This window comes from Eutrigla gurnardus (genome assembly GCF_963514095.1).
Source record: "Eutrigla gurnardus genome assembly, chromosome: 20".
Classification (NCBI taxonomy): Eukaryota; Metazoa; Chordata; class Actinopteri; order Perciformes; family Triglidae; genus Eutrigla; species Eutrigla gurnardus.
The window spans coordinates 12,002,510-12,021,974 of record NC_139931.1 but is presented as its reverse complement, the minus strand read 5'-3'; the positions used below and the strand labels follow the sequence as shown (position 1 = coordinate 12,021,974).

The window sequence follows — 19,465 nt, the reverse complement described above, 5'->3', positions numbered from 1 at the left end:
AATACGGAAACGCCTTCATGACTTTGATTGTGACACAACAGGAGAAAAAAAACAAGATTAAATAGCAGACCCTGACATTTTCAAAAGCCCTTCGACATCCAACTCACCCAAAGCCACACAATTTATTGCATTGACCACTCTGCCTGCGAGGAGGCGTTTTCTCCATAAACGGCCACATCCCTCCCCACCTACTCATAATAGATGGATCCAGGAGATACTGCAGTGCATTAGGCTTGAGAGGATTAGGTTCTCCCCGAGAGGTTCCCTAAAGACCTTCCATAAAGGCAACCCTTTTTAAAACATAATGACACCCTTGCTATCACTGAAGAAATCTGCAAATAAATAACTGAGCTGAACCCACCAATGGACCAAGAACTGGTGTGGGTGGAGTGGAGGTGGCAACACACAGAATAACACTCCTGACAGCTGTGGATGTGATTAATTTCTGTGCTAAAAAACAATAAAAAGATGAAGTAATTTCAAGCCAAGTTACGGACATCTGAACTCAAGCTGAAGCAGAACACACACATTCTTTTTATAGACGCCTGTAACTCTTTTTTCCACATCGAGAACCTGCAAACCTGTTTGATTCCCTTGTTGTTGCACAGAGAGAGAAGTGTCCCAGATACTTGCCCTAACCTTAACCACATAAATCCCAACCCTGCTCCCCCCACCACCTCTCACCTTGACCTAAACCTGATGTCATCTTGATAAATGAAAATAACTCTTTTAAATGTGCTTCTGTTCTCCGCTTCTTTTTATGGCGCTCACTAATCCCAAACACATTTTGGGACATTCAGGATCCAAAAACAAAATCTGAAAACATCTGATGTTAAAAATGAAAGCAAGTGCATTCCTATTTGTTTTCTTCCAATTTTCTGTTTCACAAAAAAAACAAAGTGAAGGTTTTTATTTTACTTTTTTTTTTTTACAATTTAATACATCTGCCAGTCTTGCCCGTGAAGCCAAATATCAACCAATCAGGGGATTGTTGCCTTGAAGGCCTGCAGCCCACTGATGTAAATGTAATGTTTAATTGCCTCTGTTGGGATTTGTTAAATGTGACTATAATGTGAAAACTTGATTTGATTTGGGGGGTTTGTGTAGCCTTGGAGAATTGGATGACTCAATATTGAACGATGGAGCCGACAGCTTCGAGTCCGTGGCAGCGCTGCATTACTCCTGGCTCACGCTGGAGCTCAGTACAGCCTTGATGGTGGTAGTAAAATACGTTTGATTGGTGGAGCTTATGGCTCTCTGGATTAACGAATGCAGAATGCCACCAAAGTGGTGATAACGAGCTTTGGCAGAATGGGCTGTGAGAAGACAGAAGCAGTAAACATACACAAAATTGGCCTCAAGCTGTGCCACAGGAATGAATGTGAGGCGGCGATTAATCTGAATGGACTTTTATTCATAAATCTAAAAGTAACATTAAAAAGCTTCACAAAGTCTCTTGTTTATTCATGAATTTCATTCTCCGTATCACAAAGCGGTTGAGTATCGGTGCAACAAAATCTGTGAATTTGAAAGATTAAGTCATTGTCCTACTAATCTTGTAAATTGTCTTTGGGAGTGGTTTACTGGTGCTGTGAGATTATACACTATTTGGCCACACAGAGCTGCTGAAATGCTTCAAGGTTTTCCTTCATCTCTCTCTCTTTTTTTTTCAAGCTCTTAAATCTTTAATCACCTGTGGTGCAGGAGGCAGAGAAATAATCTCTTATTTTGTAGCAGCAGCACCCACCATAATAAAAGAGTTATAATACATCACTTAGGCTCTTATGGAGACCGACACAGAATACAGATGCTGAAGCTTGTATGCCAATAAATATTCAACCGACCTAAAAGGATGGCTGATGATCATGAGTCTGTTGCTCGTTCGCCACGACAATTTGGAGAGCCTTGAAATGAGGTCAGCGAAGTGGAAGGTGAGCTCCTATCTTTGGTTCCGCCGCACGCGCATCAAGAACCTCTGAGGTCCAACATGGAGGTTTAATCCTCGGTGCTGGAGGCGTTTCCAAAAGGCTCAGCGAACCCACCAGCAACCGCACAACATCACCACACGCTCTAATGAGTGTCACAGCCTCGCATTTCTGCAGCCAAACCATGCTCAACCTCAGATTCTGCAGTGGTGCACGATCTTACCTTTTTATAGAACATGTGTTGATTTTTTTTTATTAAAAAAAAACAACAACAAACAGTTGTCCATTGCTGTTTGAAATGTTCATTCATTTTGACTCTGACTTGTTTCATCCCAGTAAGTAGAAGAAAGTGGGGGTTTTTTCAGCCATTTTGCAAAAATGGACTGGTCAAATAGATTTAAGATTATATATAGTGATCATGTTTAAGGTCTTAATCCTATGTAAGAGGTGGAGACAAGATATGACACACAGTAATAGAGCTAGAGTTGTCTTGTAAATGCCATTGTGTACAACTATGGTACCTACATCCTCTCGCCAAGGCATCGTTCTGTAGCGTTGTGCAGGATGTAAGACCACTGGAGCAGCTTCACTCTAATCCCTGTTGTCAGATGAGAGAGAACAGACGTTGCTAACAGGTACGGCAAACTATACTCCATCTCTGTTATCTGTTTCAAAAGGGTAAATATTTAATGACTCACAAAGGGCAGAAAATTGCCATTGTACCTCTCCGCATGTTGCTTTTCTGTCCACGCCCCTGTGATGATGTCACAGCAGGTGGCCAGAGTGCAACATGCTTTAACTATGAACCCACAGAAGATCCAGCAGCTGTTTGATTCTCTATGATATACCATTAAATGTGGATTTCCCCTTTAATGTCCACACCATGCTGAGCTCTGGTGCCAGGATGCAGTATTGTCCAGCTGTATATGCAGACGCAGGATACTGGCTGGGTCCAGTAACTTACTGAAACGCTGACCTTTATCACATCTTGAGACTCAAGGCTTTGCATACAAATGATGATCGGCTTCCTCAGTCGTTTGACTGTGACTGTGTCATTAGATGCTCCCTTAGCTCAGCAAACTCATTTGTCCCTCGAGACTTTTCATTTCCAATAGGAATAATGCAGAATTGTGTTTGACGTAGTTGACTTTCATTGTCTTTCTCTCCACTTCCCTGCTGTTGTGAATAAGGTGAGTATGAAAGTGGGGCGCATGCCAATTTAGGGTGATTTAATTAGTCATTATAAACAGTATGGTTTTGAAGCCGGTGCAATTTAATCGGGTATGCAAATGCATGGCCTATATTGAACACGTTATTATGCAGAGAGCCACATAACCTAAGAAATGATGCAACAGTGCCACCTACTGCGAGTGTCCTGCATCTACTCTGATCAGTATTGGTCACAGGCGTAGCAATGAATTCTGGGTCTGGAATTTTGTCTTCAGCTTTTGGAGATTGTCATCACGAAACAATGGCAGCATTTAAAAACAGGAAGCGAAGAACTCATAATCAATCTAATAGACAAAACAGGAATCAACTAAAACGCAATTAAGTGTGCAGCTTCTTAGACTGACTGATTTTCAAGCAACATCCGCAAGACTTAAAAAAATACAATTATTTTTTTTTGTTGTGGTGCCCAAAAGCACACAGCTCACTGGTGGTACTTAGAAGAAAATATGTGAGAACATTTTGGGATACGGGTATTGAATTCATGAAATACTATCAAGAAATTGGACCAAAAGACACCATGTTTGTCTCAAATATTTATTTCCCAAGTCCAGAAATGACATAATCACTTCTAACTTTGAAATGTGCTTTACATTTATTAAGAAAAACAAAATGTCTTATATGCAAAAATGTTATATACAGAATGCTTTTAACCAGAAAGGCACCAAAGACACGAGCGGTTACTGCTTCTTGCTGACTAACGACGTAAAAAAAAATAATAATAAAAAAAAAAGAACAGGATGTGGATCAACTTGAGAAGATGTGATGAAAATCCAAACAAATCATTATAAGCAACATAATTAGAGACTTAATTTTCTCTCACAATCTATCAATCTTTATTCAAATGGTTAAAAAAAGCTAATAAGACAATAGTGGTGTTGTGACAGCTAAAATATATATTATTTATTACATAAATACAATAGTCTTAATGTAGCACATTTTATGTGTGCATTATTTACTCCCTTTTGTGGCTACAGACTGTCCACTATGTGTGCAAGGGGCAAAAGAACAATGTGAGAACATCCTTACCACGAAGTACAACTTCTGTCAAACTTGAACATTTTATTCATAGAACATACATATGGAATAAATTACTTTTAGTACAATTGTCAGGTTGTAACTATATGAAAACAAGAGCCATATCCTTGTTACTGCAATGGATTGAAATGATGACGTGGCTGTGATTGTCTGAACACCAGAGTGTTTGTATGGTGGTGGGCATGTGATTTACCATGATGGGAGAGCCGTCGACACGTTGGGTCTCACAAATTGCTGAAACACAATAGTTAAGAAGCATTCTTCCCCCAAATCTCACTCATCCCCCAGGAACCCTCAAGATGTGACGTCCTAAGCTAGAAAGTGGCTCGCATGAGCCGAATGAGAAATGCAGGTCAGTTTTTAGATGGGGAAAAAAAAGTAAACGTAAGGTAACTTCTCCTCAGTTTTACTGGTATGAACACTCAGTGTCAACAAGGCAGCAGCACTCTTCTTCTCTACTTCTTCTTCTTCACGCGTTCAGAAGCGAATGCCTTTTAGGCCGTGGAACGAGACCAGCACTCGTACCGTGATAGATCCATGCAATATTTGTTTTCACCTAAACCAAAGAATGATTGTGACACGATATCAAAAAGTAAAACAACCTTGGTGGTTTAGGTGGCTTAGGTAACTGGGATTACAATAAAGTAATGTAAGCCACGAGGAACATTCTGTCAGCACCGTTCCTCTGCCCATTTTGGGGAACCTGTCTCAAGAAGTCAAAGCCCCTTCGTTGGATATCCTTCCCCTTTCTGAGGTCCCGTCCAGAGTTCTGTGGCTTCTTTACGATTGGTCCCATAGGAAGAACTGCATACAGTTTTGGTGAAGTGTCCATTTCTTCTTCTCTAGCTCCTTGTATGTCCATCATTTGTTTATACTGATGGTGACATAAGATGTAGGTATGTAGCCTTCGTCCCCATTGGTCCTACGGACACGGGTCCAGCCATCGCCTTTATCCTCCTCCACCACGGCCAACACCTCCCCCTCCTGCATAGAAATGGTCCCTTCGCTGGCACCTGAAAGACAGTCAAACTAGGTTGTAGCAAATATCTCAGTACTCTTAAATGCAATGAACACTACACAAGCCCACAGAATAAAATGTTCTCCTAATGCAGGTTTCAGAAATATATTCCTACCCATTTTCTTAATTATGATATTAACAGAACTACATGTAATATTTGCTGATCAGAAGGCAAACTATAATCATATACTACACAAGGCATGCTGTAAATTTGAAGAAAAAAAAACAAAACAAATGTATTCCATGTAAGACATTGATATTCACAGAAATAGTGACTAAAACTTTTTTTTAAACGTGGGAGTTCACCTAGACATCAACAACACAGCAACAGTAGTAAAAAAAACAAACACACCACAAGATTTCCAAGGCGATAGCTGAAGTTCAGAGGAAACTGATGGTTTCATCAAAACACTTTTTGCACGCATCCTAGTCAGCTACAACAGCCTGTAACATACCAGGGAAGCTGTACATGGCTGTGCATTTCCCAATAGGAGCCGTTAGTTCCTCGTCCTCAAAGTCATCATCAAACTCAGCGTAGATGGCCTGGGAGGGATCGGGGGTGCTTTCGTCGGAGTGAGCTCCATCAGGGCTGGAGAGAAAACACACAGGTTTCCTGAGCAGAGCAGACGAGACACCGTGAGAAGAACACAACCATGAGAAGAACTTCATGTTACCTGAGGGCGTCGTGCGCTCCGTTGTTGTTGAATGTGTGAGTTTTGTAGCGCAACGTGTCCCCTCGACCTCCTGCCTCAGCCAGCCAAGTCTGCACAAAGGGAACATCAGTGAAAAGGAGAAACATTATGTCTTCAATACTTTGTGTTGCACAAAATGCCATCCATGATGACATCGTAATATGAATAATCAACAGAGGTTCGGATTACCTCATACTTGTTGAGCTCTCCTCTGAGCCGCTCTATATTCTGAGACGTCTGGTTGATTTGGGATGCCAGACTAGCAGGGTCCCCCATTTGAGGATTTTTCTCATAAACATCTTTCATTTTCCCCAGGGCCTCACTGGAGAGAGAGAGAGAGAGAGAGAGAGAGAGAGAGAGAGAGAGAGAGAGAGAGAGAGAGAGAGAGAGAGACAAATGAGGAAGGTGGGTGACTTTCAAGAGAAACTGGCTCCCACACACTCACTCTGACACCACAGAGTTATACACACTGATGTGCCTTGCATGAATATTATATCCACACTCTTCACCCACCAGCGGAGTTCTAACAGAGATGGGTATTAACACACAGACAGATACCCACATATTCACATGAACACGCACGCGCACGCACACACACACACACACACACACACACACACACCTTTGATCGACTTCCTTTTGCAGCTCTTTGCAAATTTCCTCCAGTTTCTGTTGTAACCGCTTCCTGCGCTGCTCGGGAGGAAGATGGGTGAAGTCCTCTGTCACCGTAGGCTGCAAGAGTTCACAGGAAGGGGTGTGTTGTTTACACTGAAGTTGATCTCACCAACGACCGTAACCATAGGAAACAAAACGCTTCAGATGAACGCCTGCGGTTTGAGTTCAGCTCAAGGTGCCATGCTTCACTGACATTAGTTTCCGATCTCCTGGTCGCACATTTGTCTGGCATTTTGATGTCGAGCCGGCTCGTGTGTTAACGATGAGCTGAACCCAGAACCACCACCACACCCACTCTCACTGATTTTTAAACTACACCTTCAAGACATTGTGGTGACCCAAGAAACTCAGTGTAGAGACAATCCAAGCTACTTCGGAAATTGGTGTCCCGTTTGCGCTACCAAGCGTTCCTCCCTCACACCACCACCAGGTGGCCTCCTCTTCAAAACAAACTCAAGGAGGACAAGCCTTTTGCCACATAACATGATCTTGGATGCTGCCATTCAGACGAGTTTTGTGAAGGGAAAAATGATTCTAATAACATGAGCTGTTGTAATGTAAAGGAGGCCATTTGTATGTGTCACACAACTGAGACCCCCACACCAGTTCTGCTGTTATTACCATGATCCTCTCTGGAGTAAACTTCTGAGGGGAAAAAAAGACACAGCATGTGTATAGAAAAACCTCATAACATCCTTAAATGTCTTGCTTTCCCAGCTAAAGAATATGTTCTTTTGTAAGATGTTAGCTCGTTGCTACATGTAAGTGTCGACAATGTTAATTGCCATCTAAACAATTGAGTCATTCTTGTAAGGTGGGAACACAGGATGATGTATGAGCCCTGGTGAGTGGAGGTCTCCCGGCACCCAAACCTTCTCCGCTGGTGACTCACCGATCTCCTGAGGGTCCGGAAGGAAGAGATTCTGGGTTTGACTGTCTTATTGATCTCCTTCAAACAGTACGACAGGGGGTCCCGGCCAAACTTTGGGGAAGGGGGTCCGTTAGCGGGCGAGGGGGCGGGGGGTGTGGAGAAAGGTGGGAGTGTGGAGGGAGAGAGCTGGGGTGGGGGCGAGACCCAAACACCAGCACCCGAGCATTGGGGTATGCAGGCGGTGGAGAGAATGGGGGGGGGAGAGGGGGTGGAAGGATAAAAGATGAGGGAAGACAAAAACAACAAGGTGACAAGGGAAAGAAAAAGACACCATCAACACCTTAAAGCACACCACAAAGCCAGGAGGACAACACTGGAGCAAACCCAGCACACTAGCCCAGAGAGCAAGAAAGCACAAACACACATCTGTCACGTTGGCTCTCATCAACACAGACACAAAAATATATATATATATACAAAAAACAAGACGGCAAGCGGTTAACCTCAGTTCCCACACCAGAGCCACAGCAGCCCAAACCTGCAGTCAAACCCAAGCCAGGTTGAAGGTTACAGAGCCTCAGTGAGGGACTGGAGCCGGCTCACTACACTAAACCAGATTATATGTGCTTCAAAAAAAGTGTCATCTTCTACAACCTGGCTCTCATTTTCATAGTTCTACTTTAAGGATGAGTAAAATGATACGAGGTATACGATATATTACTCCCCAGCCTCATTGCAGCGATATGGTGCAGAAACTCATCTCATTTACTACAAATTTAATAGGCCATCACATTTAAAATATCACCTTAATAGTCAATCTTTTGTGGGATTTGTAGTCCACAAATGAGGAATGTGTGTCATGCTCTCATGTGCTAGATTATAACAAGAATATGAATTGTCAGTTGGAAAAATGAAAGATATCATGGCCAAACCTATGACAGACCCATTTTATTAAAAAAAAAAAAAATTAGCCAACTCGGATCATTAGGAATCATGTTCACAGTTCAACCTGTGACATCCTTTGAGTCCGACCTATATAGATGAAATAACAATCAGTGCATTTGTTAAAAATAGTCTGCTTCATTACCAGACTGTCATTTGTGCATATAGACGGTTTGGGGCTTGATGGATGCCCTGCAGGATCTCTTAGAAGGAGGTTATCTTGACAACATGCCGGCAGTAGACTACGGTAAAACCTCTCGGTGTCAGCTGTACAGCATGTTTATGTGGAAAGGTGAGGATGGGATCTATTAGCTAAATTACACAGGAGGCTGACCTCTTGTAGTCTTCAATAGTGAATGCTACAGCAGCCAAGGTCCCTTGTGTAAATACTGAGAGCTGGAAGCACAGCTCTATCATTATGTGAACGTCTACCGGGTATGTGCTACTTTTCTGGAGAGTTATGGGAATCTAAGTACAAGAGAGCAGCTAAGAGTGGGACTGTTTAGGGGCCAGACATAAACCAAAAGCCAATACAGCCAGCCTCCTATTCATACTGCTCTACAGGCCCTAATTGGGAGAGCATGACTGATGACACAGAGCAGTGTGCCACACACATACACAGGACAGGAGGAGCACAGCAGAGCACAGCCTGTATAAGACATGCAGAGGGAAAGGAGGCGCCGAACAAGCAAACACTGCGTGGGAAGAAAGAGGGGATCATTTAGTGCCGATGCAGGGAGGGGGGGGAGGGGGAGGGGGGAGCTGGTAAGCGGTCAGCTATCACCAGTTCAATTTTGGAACCCCAGCAAGACTGCTCCTTTGAGATAAGACCCATGATTTGCGATGAAGTGAGGCTCTCTTGATCCAAATAGATAAAAAAAAAATTAAAAAAAACTCCAAATCCATAGCATGAATGCGTGTGGTTGGACCTGATCCAATTTTCCTGACCTGCCGAACTGGGTGTCATCCCCGATTGTTGTTACAAAGATTTTATTGTGATGAGAGACATAATGCTAGGTCCTGGGCAGTATAATAGACGCAGTGTGTTTTGTGGATGCCTGTAGAGGAAAATGCAATGTTGTTTGGGCCCCGTGCTGATGAAAGCACAAGCACAGCAGAATGCTGACTGCCAGTTGACCTATTGGAAACCCTGCTGCAGAAGGAGGGAGGTGTGCAGGGGGGGGGGAGGTTTATTCACTCACAGTCAGGGAAAGAGTCATGCAAAGGACCTGTTCTAGAAGTGCTGGGATGTTCACATACATTATAACGAAAGAGATTCATGCGATAATTCTGTGTGTGTGTGTGTGTGTGTGTGTGTGTGTGTGTGCCACAACCACAGGGCCATCATGAGTGCTCTCTGCAGAGGGGATTTCCTGGCTCCTTCCTGTTGGCTCCACGGCTCAAATATAAACGTGGAAGGAGTTACCCGCTAACCTGACTGCCTGCCCACCTGCCGTTATCTTCAATGAGCTGCCGTTGATCATTGATGGAGGGGGTTGCATGGAGCATTCATTGCACAAATACCACAATGCAAAAAAAACAAAAACCCACACATCTCTTCTCATGAGAGACCATGTCATTAGGCCTTAAACCAGCGAAATGTGGAATGTCCTACCTTACTCTTTTTGCTGAAAAGCCAAAAGTTTTTGTTCCTGTTCTTTCCCAGGAGTTCCATGGGGCCCTTCGGCGTGCCCAGGCTGCTGTCAGAAGAGGCTCTGTTGATGCCCTGACTGTAGTCCTCGAACTCCACATCTCCAGGACGTTCAAAGCCCGACTTGTTCTGCTCTATTACAACCATGGAGTCCTGCATTAGACGCAAATCAGGAATGACAGCAATCAAGAGTCGTTTTCAAACAGATGTGCAGTTAAAAACAAAACCGGGCTACATAAAGCCCATGTTGCACATTTAGCGTCTCGTTTCGAGACCAACTCACATTTCTCTCGTTAACATTAGTGCCGGCTTTAGTAATGCCTTCCAGGCACTTGCCAATGATAGGCATCACATGCTTCTCGGTGTCGGAGAACAAGAGGTAGCCTTGCGCCAACTTCCGTATTCGCCTCTCATCCAAATCCTGCAATTTCTGGTGAACACACAGCAACAGTGTATGTGTACATTATCAGGCCTGAGACATTACATCATGCATAGTCCATACTAGGAAGTGTATCCCAATAACAAACGGTTTAGTTATTTATGATTAGAAAATATATTATAAGCATCTGAATGGGTGAAACTGCTTTGACTGATTTAACTGAGGATTTCATCTCTCGTTTTATTTCTGCTCACGTTCAGAAATAAAATATTGTAAACTGGCTACATGCAAATTTTTCCATTGTGTATGTAAAGTGCAGATTGCAAAGTTTTCTTGGACCAAAAAATCCCCCATCAATTTAGAAATATTTCTGCCACCTATGACTGTACAATATGTTCTAAAACAACTCAAATAAATGTTGAGGCTAATCATCACGAGATGTCATACACAACCCACTTACATTGAAAATGATCGGCATATCATTAAAATAGAACGTGTTCTGCTCCTTGTTGTACTTCTGAAGCTGTGCGGCGTAGTCGTTCTTACACTCCTCTGCTACGTGTGACCTCATATGCGCCTGCTGTTTGGCCTGGAACCACACACACAGCAAACAGTTTAACCAAGTGGATCTAATTCTTCTTTTCATCATGGTAATAGTCCTTAAAATTATCCCCCCCTCCCCTTGTTACTTTTTCAACGTCCGCCTTCGTGGCATTGATGTCTTGATCAGTCTTCTCGGCGTACTGCGCTGCACGCTCTGCCTCTCGCCATTCCCTTTCAAAGCGCTTTTTACTCTGGTGTGCAGAAAGACAGGAATGACAGAGAGAAAAGGAGAAAGACCGCGTTCGGTCCAATCAGCTGTGTGGAAAGTGAGGCCTAGTTGCCTAAATGAAATATGAGGAGGGTTTACTATTTTGAGCAGAAGTGTTTTTCTCTGCCTTTCTAAAAAAGACGGTTAGGGGCGGGAACATCTCCAATCATAACTTCTTGTACGAGGTCTTGGATTGATGATAGGAGTCTAAAATGGGGACCTGCTTTCCACTCTGTCCATCTGTTTTTACTAGACAAATATAGCCACCTGACAAACCACACTCAACATGCCGCCATTTGCCTACAGAGAATTTTTCCCAGCTTTCATAGTGAACCCAACACAAAGACAAAAGGCTTAAACAGCTTTGCGTATCACAATTAAAAATGTAATCATGGAGCATGAAGAAGAAAGAACGTCATTTTTAGAAACTATGTCAAAGTTCTGCGTCTAGACTTACACTGTCGAGCTGCTTGTAGGTGCTCTCCAAACTCTGCTGGGCCCTCTTGGCCTCCATCAGATACTGCAGACATTCATAAAAATAGACCAAGTGAGAGGAAGGTAGGTGGGTCAGATGACAGAAAGGGAGACAGCCATGTGCAGGGCCAGACACTGAATAAACAATGACCTCCAAAAAAGCAACAGAACGTGACAGATAAGAAAACAAATACCAGTGTGTCTGCTTGAGACATCACGTCTGCAGTGAGAGCCTGTACACGGCTGTGCTGCAATCCAATGGGCCGGAGCCAACGCATGACCATGCCTCCTCCCTGGAAGCTCTAAGTAAGGTTTCCTTCCTGCCACAACAGTGAGATCTCCTCCTTTAAATCTCCCTGTTCTCCTCCCATCCTTGAGAGAACACTCCTCCTCAGCAGTGTGTGCTGTAGACGCCACTTGATAATCTCAGTTAGTTCTCAGGCTGTTGTTGCAAGTTCTAGTAAACACACTGCAGAGCCGCAATCATTGGTCAATTTATCCATTAGCTGATCAACAGAAACTTAATCAGGAAGTAATTTAATTTAATTTATATAATTAATCTTTTTAAAGCAAGAATGCATTGATTGAGTTCCAGGTTCTCAAATGAGAGAATGTGCAGCATTTTCTTGGTTTCACATAATAAAATTGAATATTATCGGGTTTTGAAGCTGTTGGGGAACATTGGGAGGAAGTTGTATTTGGTACATTTTTATTAGAGCCCGACCGATAAAGGATTTTGAAGGCCGATACCGATACAAATGTTTGTTGATTTAAAAATCCGATATATCGGCCGATATTCTTTTATTTATTTATTTTTTTCAGAAACGCATAACAAAACATTAACAGATTTCCCTATAATTCGTTATTTGTAGTCATTTATGAGTCTTTACGAAAATAATGATAATGCAGTTTACAAATAAACTTGTTTATTTTATTGTCACAACGGAACAGAGGAACATCAAAATGTATTAGAGTTCTGATAAATAAAATGTATAAAAATACAAATTTAAAGTCCTTTGAACAAAAACACAATAACAACAACAACCAAACACAAAGTTACCAGTATTTAAAGACTTGGTAAGCTTCATAAATAGAACTTCGACTGGAGAACAAATTCTGTTAAGTTCGTCCGTTTATTTTTAAAATATTCATTTATCGGCCATTATAAATGCCAATACTGATAGTTTGGAAAATGCCTAATATCAGCCGATTATATCGGCCTGCCGATATATCGGTCGGGCTCTAATTTTTATTCCCAAACAGTCCTACCTGTGACAACATGCCTAATTCAATGTATTTGGTATTCAACCAGCCCGACACAATGCGCTCCTGGCCCACTCACCGCCTTTCGTTCCTGCTTGAGCTCTTGCAGGTGCTTGGTGAGATCGATGCAAATGTTCATCATCATGTTCTCGGCGATCAGCTCTCTCTGGCCTGCGTAGTCGTTCATCTCATTCAGGATTTCCAAGAAAGACTGGTAGCTGGACAACCTGCCGTCGTAGAGGAGGAGAGAGGCAAACGCGGTGATGGGACCACGGATAAGATGACGCATACACAGACTCAAACAGAAGTCAGCACTGGGCCAAGTCATAATAAGGAGGTCATGACTTATTCCTGCTTCCTTCTAGGGGCATTTTAATGGCTCCAACAGCAGCCCCACACTACAGCATGAATGACAAGGTGACTCCTAACCACTTCAGGTCGGTTCAGTTTTCCCTAATTAGTTCCCTCAAATACCAAATTGACCCAGTAATGCAATTAAACATTGTTTTGCAGCTTTCCTTAAAAACAGGAATTATAATTTCTTTCAAGATATGATTTATAATGACTCACCTGCACTCTGGTTCATCTTTGCTACTTCGTTTCAGGTTATATTTCTTTGAAAGGTTCCTGTAGACAGCGAGAGTGCATGAAATGACTGGGTGGTCCAACACTTCACACATTCTCAATGGGAAATAAAGGATGACAGCCGGAGAAAGCTCACTCAATTAAACTATTCTTATACAGCCACTGGCTGTTTTATACAATGGGATTAAAAACGGCAGTTCTCCATGAACACGTTAAAATAGCTTTTCTTCCTCGTTTCACCCTCTCTCCACCCGACCACATCCTGTCTATCATGTGCCAGTCTGCTCCCACTTCCTCTCCTCTCCAGCGAAGCTCAGCACTACAACAGATGTGGGCCTGGAGACTGGGAGCGACCCGGGAGAGGGAGCACGCTGCAGCTGGAGAATGAGGCCAGTGTTTCAGAGACAAGTTAGATTCTGTAGTCAGTAGTCATAAGACCCCACGAACATTTCATAAACAGCCCTTTAAACATGCAAACACAAACACAAACACAAAGCACAGGGAGAACAACGACCAGAGCGAGGCCTACCTCAGTTGTTTGGCATAGTTTTGCTCAACCTCTGTCCTCTCCTTCACAAATTTCACATACTTCTCCACCAGCTCCAGGCCAGACTGTGTGTGCTTCTCAATGATGTCATATTGGTCCTGGAGAAAGACACATGGGAGACAAATAAGGCAAAGATATTTTGCAATCACCACGCAGGTCAAGGTATTTGACACGCGTAAACGTCTGGCTAATAACTGGGACATTCCTCTGGTCGAGTTTATGGTCATCTAAGCGAAACGTGAATGGAGGCAATAAACTAAACACATCGATGTTTGTTCTGGCGTGTCGGATTTCTAGAACGCTCTCCACATGTGCACACAAAATCTCAGCAAAGATCTCTGAACTTCCGCCTTGCTTTAAATCACAGGGCACGGACGCTGTTAAAGAGGGAGGATGGTCGAAGGACACGGCGGGGTCAGAGCAGTCGTCGCAGGCAGGAAAAAGGAGGTGCTCTTCCGATACATCCTGAGAGCAATGGGACCGACTGTGAATTACATTAAATGAGCTTTAGAGTCATTATCAATGCAGCCTAACACAAAAACCCCCTCTGGTGCGGTGCAACGGAATTTGCTGACTTTTCCTTTTCATATTATTGTGTTCCTCTTCCTCTATTGTTCCATATTTGTTCGAACACTTTATGAAACCTTCAAGCTCAGACAAGTTTGTCAAGAGTGAGCGATGATTTCGTAGGCAATATTCTCTCACTCTCCACTCAAAGCAACTCCCCCAGGCCTTCTTTGCAGCCGTCTTCAGTGTTGAGGAGGGGGCATGCTGAACAAGTCGGCCCATGTTTTACTGCACCCTTCCTGCCCTTCTGGGAAAACAAAAGAAGCTAAACCCAAATGAATGAGACAATTTTGAGCTTAATCACAGGTTAAGACCGAGGCCTGCAATCCATCACCACATAACATCCAGCCAATAGGCAGTGTTAAGGGTTTAATTTGGACTCATTAATTACAGAGCTGAGGTAATGACCGGCAATACAGCCAAGTTACAAATACAGATTTTCCCCCCAAGGTGCCCGTGCTGACGGTAGATTTTCTTTTTAGTTGTGGAAAAGAATTTGACTTGGGAGGGAGAAGAATAGAAGTAAAACAAAATGGCAAGGTTTCACGGCACCACGTCACTCAAAAGTAGTGCTGTCAAGTTCAAAAGTGACAATTTATTTATTTACAAATTATTTCAACGCGAGCAGTAGTTGTCTTTGTCCAGTCAAACCTCACCACATCGACAGAACAGAAGACTTAGCCTGTAATTATCCACACTGACCATTTGGCATGGGACGATGTGAACATTTCATGTCACATATAATCATCAGAATATACTCAAAACTGACACGACATAGTAGAATCACTTTACCTTACATTTTTAGTTAAAAAAATACATTTTAGTGCATCACACTGCATGCACCATGACAGTGAGTTAGACAGCTTTTTCAAGTCACTCATGTGAAAATATTCACAATTATCCCAATAATGGAAATTCCCTAAAACACATTCAGAATGTGTGAGAACATCAAATGTTCCCCATGCACATAAAACAAGCAAGCATCAAGCAATAAAACAGGACTGAATGCAATGATGAGGAGCAAGTAAGAAGAAGTAGCTGTGTAAGCATAAGGAAGCACAGCTGGTAGCATGCAGTGCCTGCTGGTTGGAGGCCTGACCTAAGTGCTGCAGTCAAAGTTTCTGGAGCTTTTATAAAAGCCACTGCTACATGGCGAGATGCGTTAAATGTAGCATTAAATAGCACTAGAGAAGCAGCCGAGGCTGAACGGCACAGCAACGGGGTAACTAGGAAGGTTCTTGATTATAGATTTGTTAACTGCATGACTAAGAGGAGCTCATGCATCGTATTATTAAACGGCTATGATAGCTTGCAAAAGTGGAAAAAATTGATTCTGCACTCATCTCTCGATACAGGCCTTTTGCACGGATACATTTATTGTTTGCATATTCCGTTCCAGGACTGCTGATCAGTCTGTGGCAGTGTGTACAGGAAAGGTCAACTACTGGGGAGGTTGATGGGGTGTTCTGGAATGAGGCAAGCATCGTGGGATTAGGTCCTGTATTTCGTCTCCCTCTTTAAGTGATCCCTGCCAGCATCCGAGTCCCATCCCAATATTTAAACAATGCATACCTCGTAATGTGTAACAAACTCACTAAGATTCTGGTAAGATATGCTAGATGGCAGAGAGCTTCTCTATTAAGGTTTGCCAACCTTTGATGGTCTTAAAAGGTACACATACCTGGTAAGAATGCACAGTGGAATCATCATCAGTTGTGATAAATGGATCTATTTTATTTAATTAATCATTTTTATGCTGATATAAAATATGTATTCATGCTGAATGACTGATTTCCAAGACACTTATGAGCACATCTCTGATAAACACAAGATATTAAGTGGTGCTTTGCACAGTTTTACAGATGTGTCGATTAAATCAACTAATCAATATGTATGTTGACTGGTTCCTCTATGCATGTACATTATATTTTTTTCTGGTTGAGTGCAACATTTCTCGAAAAAGAATGGGCCTCTATTGAGCTTTTATAAATGGCAAAAAAAGCAGCAAATGATCATCTCTATAAATTAACTGTGACTGCTTCCGCTTAAAAGCCTCATTAAATTGTTTTAAAAATGGCTTTCTATGACATAATCATTGTCTAGGCAAACACCAGTGTCCCACTACAGCGATATATAACCCTCCGACGACACATAGGAGATGATCTTTATTGGTCCCCGTAGGCCGGGTTTGTACTGAACAGATTTGTTTTTATAAATCATAAATGGTTTGCGTAGGAAACTGCTTCCGACAACTTTCAAATGTTCATGCCTTTGACCGAACAGCAAATGTCATGTTTCTGGTAAAAACCTCCAGGGCATTGCATTATTATTGCAGCCCTCCTTCCATAATTGTACATAATAATTTAGACATTTTGAGAAGCTTTTTACATGTGTAACACATTCCTTAGGAACATTTAGCGACGGCATCTTTCTCGCACTGATGTTGTAGTTCTGCCTTGGTAATTATAGAACTTTCTAACAAGGAAAGCCATAACCTATTTTTGCTGCACAGAGTTGGGCTAGGGGTGCAATAAAAGACTGCAACATCATCTTTCAAAATCGAGGTCTTCAAGCTCTTATCTGAACCTAGCAAGCATCCACGTGTCCTTTACACGCCGTCTTCCAGTAATACCAGAGAGAAAACTGAATGCCACATAACTTCAAAACGAGTCACCCTGATAGTCACCGACCTACAAGGCTTGGGTGGATGTTTCAGCCCTGAGTCACCCCGTCTTCTAGCGAATTAAAGGGACCTTCCGCCGTTGTTCTCAGGGTTGGTCTGCAAGCTCTCGCTATCACAGCGAACACTCAGGCACTGATCTCGCTCTCTGCAAACTTGTGCCTTAAAATAGCCTTTGGATTAACGACAATCAGGGGACAGATGCCATTGAGCTGACTTGTCACAAGGGATGACTCTCCAACCAAACATGAACAGAATTACGACTGCGGGGCTTTGGCTAAGCAGACAGGTGAGGCCACGGCCAAATAAACCTACTGTACTAAACGATTTTGAATTAAATATACAGTCCACGATACCCGAAGAGAGAATAGTGGCCTTTTGTGTGGAGTTTGCTGTGAAACAACTTCATGCGATGAAGAAGAAAGCCTCCCACACAGAGAAGGAGCCTCTGATTGATACTGGGGTACGGATGTTTCCCTGACTCCATCAAAGTAGGGCAAAACTAATTAGGCTGTTGCACCGGCAGCATGTCGGGTGGAAAAGGGACAGGGGGAGAGGCCTAGGGGGAGACTGTAATGAGGTCACAACCTCCCTATCCTCATCTTCGCAGTGCTCCACTTTACATGTTCAGGTTCCCTGAGAATGTGCATGTGTGAGTGTTTTGCAAACGCGTGGCTTCATTGCCATGGTACCGCCACCGCCACCAAGGTGGGTTTTTTTTCCCAGCATGGCTTTGTTTAGATTCTGGTTAGTGTCACGACTGAAATGGCTCACAGTTTACAGACTGTGGCATCCTGATTTGTTTGGACCCAAGGAAGCAGCTGTCATCTCCTAAAAATCACCAGCTGAAGAGGCCCGTTGTATTGCTACATCATTTTTTATGTCCTATTTATAGTCACTCAATCCAACAAATCGCAGCTTATTGTAAAAATCACGCTCTCTTGAAACCAGCGCACTGCATGATGAATGAATCGCCACAGCAGCTTCATCAGTGATTAAGCTTGTTGTCAAGGTAAATGATTCCATCGCTATGGAAGCGAGGAGTGCCAGACTGTAAACACACCGACACGTCCCATGGGTGCAACCCACCTCCGCACACTCAAAAACGCCTTCTGCATTATGCAGAATAAATCGTACAAATCAACTCATAGTTAACACAATAAGAGTCGCCCACGTGGAGAGTCTATGATATGTAGAAATTGGATTTGTTGTGCAAATTGACTCCATTTCTTCACAATGCAAGAATGCGTTTTGAAGTTAAGCCACTTTACAGACGGTTTCCTCGTGCATTACACGGTGGAGTTAACGGTAAACAAACAGACATCCAATCCGCGTGCAGACGCGGATCCCAGATTCATTTGCGTTCACTTTCCACAAGAGCAACATGTTGCTAACCCGCTGTTAGTGTCCGACCACTAAACGCTGAAGAGGAGCCGCGTTCATGGTGCACGTCTCTCTCCCTCCCTCTCTCTCTCCCTCTGCAGCGTTTCTCCACATTCCTTCCCCACCGGCAGGAGCTTCGGCGTCACCACACTTTTCCCAAACGAGCTCCGTCCAAAGAAATCGCATTACCTCCCTCTTAACAACCGCTACTAGCCAAAGCGAGCCAGACGAGCCACTCACCCAAAGCTCTGTGCCCCAGTCCATGTTCAGCCTGTCGGCCAAGCTGCCTCGACTGTCCCGGATACAAAGAACTTCTCCAAAGTTCTACCGCAGCTCGGAGGACGGCCCTGGCGACTCTAATCCCGAGCTGAGAAAAAACCAGCCGTAACCTCGACGCACAATCCGGCTTTGATTCCACCAGCAAATAATCTAGACCGGCATCATGATTAGCTAATTAACGCAGTCTGCCAGTCGCTGGTCTAGTTTGTCCAAATATGTTTTCATAGCGAAGGAAAGAGGGATAAACTAGCTTTCATATCCGCGTCACTCCCAAATCCTAAATCTTAAAGGCGCAGTGTCCCGAAGCGCGAGCGGCGCTGCATCCTGGCACTCTCTCTGGTTTCCTATGGTAGTTTGAGTTGATCCTGATTTATACGTGTCCTTGAGCAAGGCATTGGGCTCAGGGGCCTTTGTTGACGTGCCCTGACAACGCGTCATGAAATGAATCATCAATCATC

The 19,465-nt window shown here is 43.3% G+C and overlaps 1 protein-coding gene across 5 annotated transcripts; it reads right to left on the bottom strand.

Annotated features, from left to right (window-relative positions):
• Positions 1-3,673: 3,673 nt before the first annotated feature.
• trip10a (thyroid hormone receptor interactor 10a) lies at positions 3,674-19,286 on the bottom strand. 5 transcript variants are annotated; one of them, XM_084036960.1, is made up of 16 exons: positions 18,969-19,286; positions 14,081-14,196; positions 13,537-13,593; positions 13,046-13,193; positions 11,687-11,749; positions 11,108-11,212; positions 10,879-11,007; positions 10,323-10,469; positions 10,004-10,192; positions 7,468-7,632; positions 7,197-7,220; positions 6,523-6,632; positions 6,090-6,222; positions 5,883-5,971; positions 5,664-5,797; positions 3,674-5,203 (listed from the first exon to the last, which is right to left on the bottom strand). In XM_084036960.1, exons 1-16 carry the CDS (start codon positions 18,990-18,992, stop codon positions 5,052-5,054), a joined length of 1,785 nt encoding a protein of 594 aa, XP_083893086.1. In that variant the 5' UTR covers positions 18,993-19,286; the 3' UTR covers positions 3,674-5,051. The 5 variants fall into 5 exon arrangements, with proteins under 5 accessions (XP_083893086.1, XP_083893087.1, XP_083893088.1 ...); XM_084036961.1 differs by lacking the exon at positions 7,197-7,220 and having other exon boundaries at positions 18,969-19,285; XM_084036962.1 differs by lacking the exon at positions 7,468-7,632 and having other exon boundaries at positions 18,969-19,284.
• Between the last annotated feature and the right edge of the window lie 179 nt (positions 19,287-19,465).

Excerpts from the sequence above, each read along its gene's own strand:
- trip10a (XM_084036960.1), bottom strand. The coding sequence starts at position 18,992 with ATGGACTGGGGCACAGAGCTTTGG. Across the intron at positions 14,197-18,968 it reads ACTGGGGCACAGAGCTTTGG|GACCAATATGACATCATTGA; the intron begins GTGAGTGGCTCG and ends GTCTTTCTCCAG. Across the intron at positions 7,633-10,003 it reads TTTTCAGCAAAAAGAGTAAG|CTCTCTCCCTCCACACTCCC; the intron begins GTAGGACATTCC and ends CCCCCACCCCAG.